Below are 12,655 nucleotides of genomic sequence, written 5' to 3' on the forward strand. Positions count from 1 at the left end.
CATCACTCTTCAAGAATCAAACATGTCTAGAATCAATTGGAGTTAACTTTAGATTTACCTTACAATCAATTAGATAATTTCTAAATCAAACTTCCTTTTTAAAAGAATTAATTCTAACTTGACAAATTAGAAGAACTCAAGCCAACATCTTTATAAATAGAATTAACTTGATTATTTCTTATAGAGCTCCCTTTATCACAATCCTTAATATTAATCAATAAATCCATACAAAATCTTGTCCCTTGTATAAGTCATTCAAAATTTAACACTAACAAGATGTCTTAGTTCAAAATAATCCAAACTTTGATTTGAATAATTAATACACTTCACCATCTTCAACAATCATAAGAAAAATTAAAATGTAATCCAAAGATACGAATTATTAAAGATTTCATCATAACCTATATATCATACTCTGACAAAATCAATTTTCTTCTTTAATTTAACAACAATATCAAAATACTTTTGATTCACTTAGAAAAATAAACTTTTGACTTGAAATTCAATGCAACTTGAAAGATCAAGGAAATCCTATTCAGAATATGATATTTTGAGTAACCAAAGATTTCACCAAAATGTGTATCTCATATTCTCATAATAAAATTTAAGTATATTTTTTATCTAAGATTGAGTTTCATATATGACCTCTTATAGGTTCAGTGTTCAAAAATATTTCTCTCTCATATGATGTAATTTCTTCTTAGACCATATCCTAATTAACTTTCTTTGATAAGTCCAAAATTCATAATGCTCAGACAATTATCACCGAAATTAAAAAAAAATATCATGATCTTCAATCATATAAGTTTTACATTCCAAAATCCTCTAGTATATTCAACATAACTTATCAATACCTCCCACTTCATTCCAAGGTCAACTCTTTTCATACTTAGGTCAACCTTACCAATTGAAATCTAAGATATAACTCGTCAATTCTATTATAGATATAATATACCACTTATATATAAATTTTATCTTAGTATCTATTGATTTGAAATCTAAATATTGAATCTTCTCTTTTATATCTATCATGTTCCTCATGATCATAACCTAAGTTTAAATATCACTAAAGTCATAATTTCAAATAATTATAATCTTAAGCTTAAATACCACTTAAATCATATTCTCTAATGATCATAACCTAAATTGTAATATCATTCTATCATACCTTTAATGATCATAATCTTAAACTCCGATATTATCAATCATACTCTAGTGATTATAATCCCAAAGTTTTGATATCACTTATATGACAATCCCTAGTGACCTTAAACTTGGGCTCTAGTACTGTTCTGTCATATCCTAATCACTTGTATCATTGTCTCCAAATAAACGTAACCTAAGCTCTAAGCTCAGATGCCACTCTGTCACATCCTACTGATCTTACATAAGGTTTTGATATTACTTCATAATCTTAGTGATCTTAAACCTAAGCTCTGATACCATTCTGTCACGCCCCGAACCCAACACCCGGATCGGATACGTGATGGCCGCACAGTCCTTAGAGCAAGCCCTAAAGAATATGCAAGGCCAACTTAAATCATTACAACCTTATCAACCATAATAATTTATTTCAACAATAATTCATAAAACTTGCATAATTACAATTAACATTCCTTCAATCCTCTGATCAGGTATCAACGGTACTCTATCTATGCATCCGCTCACTCACAAATTCATACCATAGCCAACCATGGACATCTTGTAACTCTGAAAAGAAAAAAAAAATGAAGGGGTGTGAGCTTTACAGCCCAGTAAGAATTTCCATATCACACCAATATAATAATATAATCTGAAAATAAAAATAATCAATAACACATAAAAGTCGATGTTCACTGTCGAAAATACTGCAAATATTTATAGATTATCTGTTTTATCAAAAGAGATGCATCATCGTATGTTAAATAAATGAAACAATTTTATTCAACGATTGTTTCATGTCTTATTTTTTTATTTTCTTCTATTATCACATCGTCTTTAATCCTTTCTTTTTGGCTTTAGCTTTAGCTTTGGCTTTGGCTTTGGCTTTAGCTTTGGCTTTGGACTACCAGGATCATGCGACGATCTTTTATTCGGATCGATTTCTGTGATCTTCCTCGGATCGAAATATTCATGATCTTTCTCGGATCAAAGTGGCCATGATCTTTCTCGGATCAAATCATTCATGATCTTTCTCGGATCAGATTCTTCATGATCTTTCTCGGATCATATTCTTCCACACATAAGCCTGTGGGGGCTGTCCCAGGCATAAGCTCCTGGCAAGTTATTCCACATGACAAGGCCAGTCCAAACCATATTTCTCTTTCTTTTTATTTTCATGAAATTAAAATATTTGACTTCATTAATCAATTCAACTTTTGCAGTGTAATAAATATGTCATACACATATAATCATGCCATCAATCACTGATACATATGTATTGATATAACATACTCATACTCAAAATCACATAAATAAATAAATAATAATATCTCAGATATAACAAATTCATCGATCTCAAAATCCAACGATGCAAAATCAATGAGATAAAATCAACGGTAAAATAACATATATAATGATGATCATGTACAGGGATTCTTATTTTTACCGGTGACTGATCCAAACACAGAAATCAATATTCTTCTTTGATTTATAAATTTCTCTAACAAAATATTCCACTCGATATCTTATACAGACAATCATCTCTTCATAACTCTGATCAAACATAAAAATCATATATAGAGAAAATTATCGATAATCGATCCTAATAACACAGATCGAGGACCTCTCTTAGGATTAACCAAAATTAGGACTTATCTATGTATCAGGATCCTCCACTAACCTATAAGACTTCTAAAGAGAGAAAATTCATGAAGAGAGAGAAAATTTTTAGAGAGAGAAAGTAGAGAGAGAAACTTTCGCATCCTTCCGATGAGGCACTCATGATCGAGATCATCAGAGGTCCTATCAGGATGACTCAATATGAATCAAGTGTTACAAATTTCGAATAGGATCAGCTGGGATCAGATCTATCGCACGAATTTCGATGCAATCTCAAATCATCTTATTTTCATCTTCAAGTTTATTCTAGGGTTCATGATGCAATCAGAGAGGAAGAAAAGATCCTAGAGAGACAAAATCCGTAAAGAGAGAGAAAAGTCTAGAGAGAGAATCTAGAGAGAGAAGGTAGAGAGAGGAGAGAGAAAAGAAAGAGAAAGGAGAGAAAAAGGAGAGAGAGAGAAAAATTCTCTCTCTTCTTCTTCTTTTTATTTTATTTTATTTTATTTTTATTTTTATTTTTCTCTCTCTTTTTTCCTTTTTTTTCTTTTCTTTTTCTTTTTCCTTTTTCTTTTTCCTTTTTCTTTTCTTTTCTTCTTCTTCTTCTTCCTTCTTCTTTTCTTCCCGCGGCCACCCTTGGCTGAAACAGGAGAAGACCGTGAGGTCCCCCCCTCGGTGGCTCGGGCTCCGGCGGCTTGGCCGGAGATCCGACAACGACGGCGATGGGGTTCGGCCGGCAGCGAAAAGGAGAACGGCGGCAAAAACAAGAAAAAATTCAGAAAATAGGGGATCCTTTTGCGACTGGTTTTCGGCAAAGACGGTGGCCGGCGGCGGGGCTTTGGGCCAGGGAAGAAAGGGAAGAGGGAGAGGAAAAAGGGGAGGGGCTTACCTCGAGCTCCGACAATGTCGTCAGCTCCAATTTCCGGCGAGCACAAGTACGGGAGACGTGACTTCAACCGGAGAAAACAAGGAGAAAGGAGAGAGAGAACCGGTAATCACTATGGGTTGTTTAGGAGGGGGAAAGGGGGTTTTATAGAGGAGGAATTCGTTTTTTACTCGGATTCCCCCTCTCCTTTTCACGGTGGGAAGAAGACTCTCAACGGGAGTCTTCTTCCTCCCGATATTCTTTATTATTTTTTTTTTTTTTAAATCTGGGTTATTACAAATTACAAAGCTTTGCTCTGCAAAAAGGTAGAAAAAGCCCATATTCTGGAGGCACGAAGAGGTGTGTACGTCTAAAACTTATGTCGTTGTGTCTCGTGATTCCACCCTCACTACTCGGTTATTCTTCCTGTAGATATATTTTTCCCACTTTATTTTTTGCGTTGGATTTGTATGCCAAAACCATCAAAACTGTTAAATAGTACAGTAAATGATAGAGGGAGAATCCTAATGCTTACAGGGCAGCGGGAGTTCTGTAAGGTTACATACATGAGATTGTAGACCCCCATCTCTTTTGTCACTGTTTTCCCGTCCTCAACCAAGAAAAAGAAACAGTCCCACACACATCGGTTAAAGGAACCCCCCCCCCCCCCCTACTTTTCCATCGTGTGTCCTTTCCCTTGGACACAACCAACCATCCCAAATAACAAACGCAAGCTATGGGGGCTTACCATTGCTTCACCACCTTTAGGTACAGCCCTCATGTCCCCCAACTTCCTCCGTCCGTAGCTTTTCTGCTGAAATATTGTCACACTTGCCTACCAGACTCTAAATACTAGAGCATGTACCAATGATTCCATAATTTTACGTAATATGCCTTCAACCTACTATTGAGACTGTCCCAGAGAATCTGTTCTTTCCTTGCAGCTCCTAATTTGAAATGGCACATCACTGTCAACATCACTGCAATGGCACATCTCCAAGTGGGAGAAGGTTCCATGAAAAAAATTTAGCAGATACTAAATTAATCGGCCATCAGCTTGATGTCAAACAGTGATGTCTAATTCTTCATCAAACACATCTATATGCTGCTTGATTTGATCCGATTTAGTTCTTGTAAATCAGCAAACACTGATAATATATGGCCCAAGTGTAATTTATTACCACATAAGTCAAAACTAGTTGAAATCCAACATTGAAGACCCACGCAAGCACATGTGAACAGAGATAAGCATATCTATCCTAAATATGTTTGCATAAAAATTGCATACTGATCAGTATGTATGTCCCAAAGGAGTGAAAAAACATATACATTCCTCAGTTTTATGGATTCAAACTGCTAATCTACTCAAATCCCATACCAAATGTCTCTATGAATTATAGAAAATTAACTTTCATCTGAAGCCATTCGTCCTACCGGCACCCAGTGATAGGTTTCTGTTTCCCCATACCCCAATTACTTCTACTTTACACGTAAGCTGATACACCCATTCAAATCTAAAGCAGATATAATATTCAAGCTACAAAGTCTGGTAGTAATCGTGCTGCAAACCTCTTTCTACTCTGGATGTCAGAAAAGATGGCTGTGCTCCCGAGAGGGAGAAGTTCTCACATTGTGGGAGCCCAAGAGTGAGGGAAACACCATTGCCAGAAAAACTCGGCGCGAATTGCTCAGAGTCGAACCTCCCAATTCCTGCAACTGGATAAGCCTCAAAATTACCTCCGTGGCTTGTGTTTCCTGCTATCAAGGAAAAGCCTTGGTCCCCTGCCCTCTGCCGTCCATCCATAAACTTCATCAGAAGCTCTCGGTTGCTCATCTCTTCGGACTTCATATCAAAACTGATGGAATGCGTCATGGTGTTCGGCTGCAGCAATTCCTCACTCCTGGCCTTCTTAAGATCTTGTTGCATGGCTGCATGTTTTTGATCATTTCCCAAGGATGGCAGTGGTATTGCGACCGTAGAAGGTTTTGGATCATTCGAGTAGTCCTGCCCTGTTCTCGTTGGGCTGCTCTCTTGGTTTGCACTGGACTTGGAGATCGAGTTTTCATTAGCATCACTCTTGCTACCTTTCTCATCGGTGTAGTTCGGTTCATGGTCCTTCATTTCCTCCAAGTACATTTCCTCCACCATTGGCTTCCACAGTCGGACCCTCGCATTTATGAACCAGTTGGAGACCTATGGCAGCAAAAAACACAAGAGTTCTTAATTCATTACTTGCGAGATAGATGTGAGAAGAGACGAGTGATTCATATCTTTCAAGTACCTGACTCCTAGTGAGGCCTGTTTGTTTGGCAAGCATGAGCTTGTCTGAATCCTTTGGATAACTGCAATCCATGCACAGACTCTATGTGAGCAGTAAAGTTCTAAGACGAATTGCTGATGCTACTAGATGGATGAATTGATGCTATGAGGTTATAAGTTGGATAAGTTATTGGAGAGAATTCTGGTGGTCGAGCACTTACGGGTGGAGGAAGTGTTCGAAGAGCCAAGCACGAAGAACGGAAACAGAGCGTTCGGGCAATCCTCTCTGGGGTCTCCAAGCATTGTGCTGGATCATTCCGAGCTGTTGAAGAGCCCGCTGCTGCCTCAGGTGATGGTCGACCAACCGAAGCCTGGAGCCACCGGACTTGGTATCTTCTTCCCCCAAGCTCCTACTGGTGGCCTGAATTTGGCCGGTGATGGCATCTCGGAGGCACCGGAATTGCTTCGATATGGTCTGTAAAGCGAGGGCGGTATATGTTCTTGCCGACCCAATTCCAGCCACTTGTTCGAAAGAAGAGACCACAATTTGCATCTGGTGGTGGTACTGCCTGTACCTCTGTTCCACCTACAAAAAACGAGAGAGAATTTAATTCAGAATTTTTTTTTTTTTGGGTAAGAAAAGAAATTAAAAGTTAACAACATGCTGAATATTTTGATGGACTTTGTATTATGGTAATTAAAAAGCTTATTGTCTTCTATTAAAATAAATGAGGAAATAGAAATTTTGTCACTAGAATAGCTTGAATCATTTGGAAATAAAAAAGTTAAAATTTCTCAAACTGGCCCTAGATCATAAGAAGGACATGAACAACATGCATGCTTCAAGTTTACATCAAGCTGGGTGTCACTCAGAAAAAAAAAAGGAAAAAAAAAAAATCAAGTTGAGAGATAGCCACAAAAAATAATGTCCACACTCCCTCCGTGGCTCCATGATTCCTGTACCACTTGTACCACCACTTCTCCAGTTTCACCTTGTACCACTCAAGGAATCTTGTAGTAATCATACACCATACCACCAGCTGTAAATAATTTTATTAATTAATAATTTTAGGGGAAGTACCTTATTTCCTCCATTACTACTCGAAAAAAGAACTTTATGGCTAGCTTTCATGGGTCTTCACATCTAAAATTCCTTGCCTTGTGACAGAATTCAACTAGGAAGAAAACTCTTTCTATTGCCAAGTTCAACTCCACTTGATGCAGTTCTATTCAAAATTCGATTAACATCAAAATTTCAGGCTTCCAATTAGGATTCTGCTAATTGGAATTACCAAGATAATTACCAAAAAAAAATCAGGATTTTTCTATGCTTTCTCTAAATTCGTGATATATAACTATATGAGAAAATAATTCATGTACATCAACGTACACTCTTACCTCTTCAAGCATGTTAACAAGCTTTGCCTTCTTCATCTGAAGCTCCTGCCTCTCAGCCGTAGTGAGATCGGCCTCTCGCTTGGTGCTCTTGTCTTCCTCCGCCGTCCCGGTGCCGGTGCCTTCCGACTCCCTGTTGCTCTTCGTCGGACTCTTGGAATTAGTCCCCTTCATCGAATCACCTTTGATTCCCTGCCCGACGTGTACCGCCTCGTCGAGCAATTGTTGAGCTGCCTTCAAGTACTTAGACCCGATCAAAAAGCTCTGCAAAACCGAGACAGCATTCGAAACACCCGACGGTGCCGAGGACGAAGAACCCAGGATCTTCGCTTCCTCGGTGCCGGCCAGAGTTATTTCCTGTGGAGAGAGGCTGAGGGACAACCCTTGCTGAGGTTGAGGAGGTGCAGTGGAGGTGCGCCGGGGACCCAGCTGCGACGCCATGTCGATGGAATTGTTGGGCGCCGTCGGGGTCCATAGATTGTAGTGGAGGCGGGGGTCGGCTGAGACATCATGGGAGGGTTGGATGGATGGCAGGCGGTTGGATTCGTGGGCGGCGACCGGTGGTTGGAGCGGGATCCCGGCAAAGTGTTGGTGCTGGTTTGGTTGTGCCGTGGCGGCGCAGTGGCCGAGGTTCGTTGGATTCAGCGAATTCACAGAATTCAGGAGGATCATGTTGGCCGGAACGGCCGTGTCGGAATAAGCGGCATAATTGGGGTTCATCAGATAGAGTGTCTGCAATCCATCAGCTTGGAATTCGGCCGGGGCACCATGGAAATACGTAGCCATAGATAATTTTGCTTCTTATTTGATGGAATTACTGCTGTGCTGTCAAACGGAATAAAAATCTCTCATAGCTGATCTCCTCCTCGAGGAGAAATTTTGGATGACTCGTTGTTCAGCCGATTGGAATGCACCGAATTGATTGCCTTGCTGTAAAAATTTCTCCTGAAAAAAAGGAACGAGGAAAGGAACATATGAATGGTGAATATTGATCATAAGTAGAAAGAGGTAAGGAATACGACATAAAATTTACAGAAAATTCAACTAGGATCAAGAACTAAACACTTGATTTTACTTTGTGCCAGGAAAAAAAAAAATTCAAAAAGAGAGAATAATATTAATAGAGATCACAGTTCTTGATGGCTATTTTTACTTGGATCTCTCGTACTAAAATGGAATTTCCGATCAAAGAACTCCAGAAAGGAGGCCAAAGAGAAGTCTTGATGGCCGAGCTCATGAAACTGGAAATCAAACATGAAGAGAGCCACTAGAATTGAGGTCCATCCATCGGCACAGGAAGAACCCATTCTGTAGAAATTCTACTAGTTTAGAGAGAGGGAGAGAGGGGGAGAGAGAGAGAGAGAGAGAGATGAGAAGAGGAGAAGAAAGGGAGAGATATGGAGAGAGAGAGAGAGAGAGAGAGAGAAAAGAAAGGCAGCCATCTTCATCAAATGATATAACTAAGTATATTTCATTGGCAATACCTGAGGGATGCAATCCCATGAGCACGTGGGATGTGATATAAGAATGGTTATGGAATTCTCTCTCCCTCTTTTTCGCTCCGCCTTTTCTTAGGAGATCTCTCTCCCTCCCTCCTTCCCTCCCCTCTCCCTCACACACACAGAGAGAGACCCTAGATATATTATGAGTAGAAAAAGGGAAATGGAGGCTATCTCCAGACTCATGTCAGAGTCTTATTCCTCCTACCTGCTCTCCAACTGAAAAGGAAAGGAAATAAAGACACCATGTAAGAAGACTCCGCAAAACAGGAAAGACCAATAAAGAAGACCATCTTTCACTACCATTATCTACACACCCTCATGTTTCTTTCCTTCTCTTTCCAGATATTTTATTAGAGAATTATTTTTTGGCTGGAAATTTTATTATAGAGAATGACTAATCTATAGGTTATATATCTATGAGGGTGTAATCTAAGCTATGGTGCACCCCAGAAGGGGATTGAGGTGTGATCAAAAAAGGGCAAGGTCTGGTTGATTTGACCCTCCTTTCCTCCTCATCAGGTGCAGGAGCATTTGATGATTAAAAGAAGACACCATGTTTGTGCGAGGGAGATATAGAAAGATAGACATGGATAGGTATAGATATATTATTCTACACGTATATAAAGAAACTGTTAGAGAACCGAAGGAGGTGTCAGAGGGAACAAACAGCTCAGAAACGAGGAAAAGTCGACTTCCAAACGCTGATTTAGTATTGTGTGCGCGCCGAAAAGATACGGGGCATGAAAGAGAGAAGAGCTTCCCCTCTTGTTCCACTTCTCTCTGCACTCAAAGAAAAAAAAAAAAAAACAAACGTATAAACTTCCTGGCATGTTAATTGTGTTTCTTCTCTGTATCTTTTATTTTTTTTGTGCAGTCAGTCCTCTCCTTGCTTTATTTTATTATTATCTTATTTTAATGTTTTTTGTGGTTAGATGCTGTGGTTGGAAGATAAAGCAATTTAAAGCTAAGGTATACAACCAACCGCCAGCATAGCACCTACTGAGAGAGAGAGAGAGAGAGATCATTACTTCTTTTTTGATGTAATACTTCAAAGAAAAAAGGGTCAGATTTGGAATTGGATTTAAAAAGTGTAAGTCTTCCATAAAATGCCTGCTTATATGTCTTATGTATGGTGGATCTCAATCTCTCAAGAGATCAAAAAAACATTCGTATGCTCCCTTATCAAAGTGGCATGGCTTGACTCTATTATATGGCCCTATCAGCCGCTAGATGTCTGGTGATAATTATCACCTCTGTTGGGTACATTTTGTGATCAGTGAATTTAATGGCAAGTCGGTAATGCTCCCGGTCCAACCTGAAGGTTGCCAGACGTAGTTCCATTGCCAATTTCCATACAAATTGTTGGTGTACTGAGACAACATGGTGCCCAATAATATATTTTTCTCTCTCGTGATGTGGCCCTCTTTCCCAACACATGCGCCTCTTGCTAGGCTTGGGCAGGTGCACTAGTAAAAATATCTAGTCCTTTGCCCAGACCATATATACGGTTCTTTGTCCTATTATTCTATTCTTTAATACTATTCCTTGGAACTCCACTTTCCTTTCAGGAAAGTGACCACAGGTTGAGAAAGCTAGCCTAAGCTTTGAGATATGATGCTTGCATCCGAAACTACTTATATAATATGTAATAAGAAGCTCTCAGGCAACAAAAACAACATGTGAGCACATATCTCTATCTCAAGGTCGTCACATCTTACCAAGAACAAATAAATTAAGATATCAGTATCGAAAGCATGTGACAAAAATGTCTTGAGGAGGAAGTGAAACATACGAAAGGGGGCTAAGGGAGTTTAGGATTAGATATCTTGAAACTTCGAGTGTTGTCAACAGGCTTATTGAGTTGTTCTGGTGGAAGGCTCAAGTCGTTGTTTTGTTTGTGGTACATCATGTTAGTGAAAAGAAGGAAGTGCTATCATGATGGATATTGATGGAGAACCCCCGAGCTCAAAACTCTAGCCATCTAGCCATCCTTTACTTAAAATGAGTATGGTGCATTAAATTTTTGGAAAGCAAGCAATCAGTAAGGACTCATTGTTCTCTCTCTCTCTCTCTCTCTCTCTCTCTCTCTCTCTCTCTCTCTCTATATATATATATATATATATATATATATATATATATATATATATTCAGAGGCTAGCTTCTACCGATTATTTATCTCTCCAAGTGTTCATTTCCGCAATGATTTCAAGGTAGAGTGCTTATAAGGTTAAACACATCTTCCCCGTAAGCTTGCTGCTGTTTGTTGTTGTATTAATATAAAAGCCTCTCTTCTTAAACTTTGCACATAAATCTCCAACTTGATCTATATCAAACATTGCCATATATATGGTTTTATTGTCCTTCAAAATATGTTCTGAATCTTTACTAAAAATAAAAATTATGTACAGTATTAGTTAAATAAATGCTTAACAAGTAACGGGCACTATGAATCTCTTGGAGTTTAATGTCGATCTTAATGAATTATAGTCCCCTTTTCTTCTCGGGAAAAGAAAAAGAGTTCATAGTATAATTCGAAAGATTGCATGGTTCTGTTCATGGAAACAATCATTGTACAATGAAGTGTATGTCAGCCCGCTAACTGAATTGACTTCCGAACAGTACTGACAAGATTGGAACAGTCGAAAGGTTCTATTCTTGAAAACAGTGAAAATAAAATGAAGTATAAGCCTATTCACTGACTTGGCTTCTGCACACAACTATGAGAATGGTTGTTTTCGTCGCCTTAATATTATTGTTATCATCTACTAAACCAAAGAAGGGACGTCATCATAGTTCCAGAGTGACATTTTGGTTGCTAGCTAGCTTGCAATAGAGAAAGCCACTTGAATGGTGCGTTTAGTATTGTGGATGAGGGAGAACCCTTGGGTTGTACGAATGGTTATTGATGATTCCATGTTTCTTTTCCATTGCAGTCCTCGGATTAGTTCGCTTCAGGTCTTATTGGTACTGTTAAATGAAGACATCGTCTATTCTAAGTGCTCAAACCAAAGGCTTTTTTTATATAGTGTAACTGTTCTAAAACTATTCAATTGCAAGGATGATCGAGAACGGGAGAAAGAAAAGTAATGGTATTAGGTGAAATAATACAAAAGTTGGCTGTTGGTGGAGCCCTCGACTATGTTCAGCTGATCGCGACTATACATGTGAAGAAGCTTTCAAGGGCCTCCAATATGGTTCCTGATCATGTTTGGAGTCATTTAAAGTGATTATGGTGTCATTTTTAGAGTGATTTTAGGTGCGTATAGCCTCATGCAATGCAAGATGCGTGCGTATAGCTTTTTATCATTGTTGCTGTTACTATTGTTGTTGTTTTTGCTGTTTGCTGCTATTATTTTATGTTAAAGGTTTAAAATAGTTTGAAGTTTACTTAGATGTCAAGATAATAGTTATGAATAGTCATCGATCGACTTCTATTTTTTAAATGAGAGATTAGAAATGAAGTGAAAGGGAATCAAAGAGGGGTATGCTGTCATGTCCTTATATGACTGATTTTTCTTTAAAGAAGTCCCCTTCATATACGCAATCCCATCTTTTGATATTTTGCTCTTGGGCTTCAACAACCACAAAACAAAACCCTAATATTGCCTTCCACTTGCAGTAGCATTGCACTACCTCATGAATTCCCCACCACCTAACCTTTTTCTTCATTCCTTTATATCTATATCTTCCCTTTTCTTACTTCCCTATTCCCTTTTTTATCTTCTATGTCGATAATAATGGCCACTACCCCAATTATGATACCCTCGAGCCCATCTAGTGGCATCCTACCGACATTCCCCCAATGCATAGTTGTGTGTGATTGGTCTTATGGCTCCACCATTATGCAAGATCTACCATTTGATCACGATCATCTAT

At 38.7% G+C, this 12,655-nt stretch overlaps 1 protein-coding gene across 3 annotated transcripts; it reads right to left on the reverse strand.

Annotated features, from left to right (window-relative positions):
- Positions 1 to 4,875: 4,875 nt before the first annotated feature.
- LOC105052061 (BEL1-like homeodomain protein 1) lies at positions 4,876 to 9,560 on the reverse strand. 3 transcript variants are annotated; one of them, XM_073243047.1, is made up of 5 exons: positions 9,447 to 9,560; positions 7,281 to 8,222; positions 6,104 to 6,468; positions 5,905 to 5,965; positions 4,876 to 5,816 (listed from the first exon to the last, which is right to left on the reverse strand). In XM_073243047.1, exons 2-5 carry the CDS (start codon positions 8,061 to 8,063, stop codon positions 5,160 to 5,162), a joined length of 1,866 nt encoding a protein of 621 aa, XP_073099148.1. In that variant the 5' UTR covers positions 8,064 to 8,222; positions 9,447 to 9,560; the 3' UTR covers positions 4,876 to 5,159. The 3 variants fall into 3 exon arrangements, with proteins under 3 accessions (XP_073099148.1, XP_010931060.1, XP_010931061.1); XM_010932758.4 differs by lacking the exon at positions 9,447 to 9,560 and adding an exon at positions 8,762 to 9,269; XM_010932759.4 differs by lacking the exon at positions 9,447 to 9,560 and adding an exon at positions 8,431 to 8,674.
- Between the last annotated feature and the right edge of the window lie 3,095 nt (positions 9,561 to 12,655).

This window comes from Elaeis guineensis, chromosome 9, assembly GCF_000442705.2.
Source record: "Elaeis guineensis isolate ETL-2024a chromosome 9, EG11, whole genome shotgun sequence".
Taxonomy (NCBI): Eukaryota; Viridiplantae; Streptophyta; class Magnoliopsida; order Arecales; family Arecaceae; genus Elaeis; species Elaeis guineensis.

Excerpts from the sequence above, each read along its gene's own strand:
- LOC105052061 (XM_073243047.1), bottom strand. The coding sequence starts at position 8,063 with ATGGCTACGTATTTCCATGGTGCCCCGGCCGAATTCCAAGCTGATGGA. Across the intron at positions 6,469-7,280 it reads TTGTTAACATGCTTGAAGAG|GTGGAACAGAGGTACAGGCA; the intron begins GTAAGAGTGTAC and ends CGTTTTTTGTAG. Across the intron at positions 5,817-5,904 it reads CAGGCCTCACTAGGAGTCAG|GTCTCCAACTGGTTCATAAA; the intron begins GTACTTGAAAGA and ends TTGCTGCCATAG.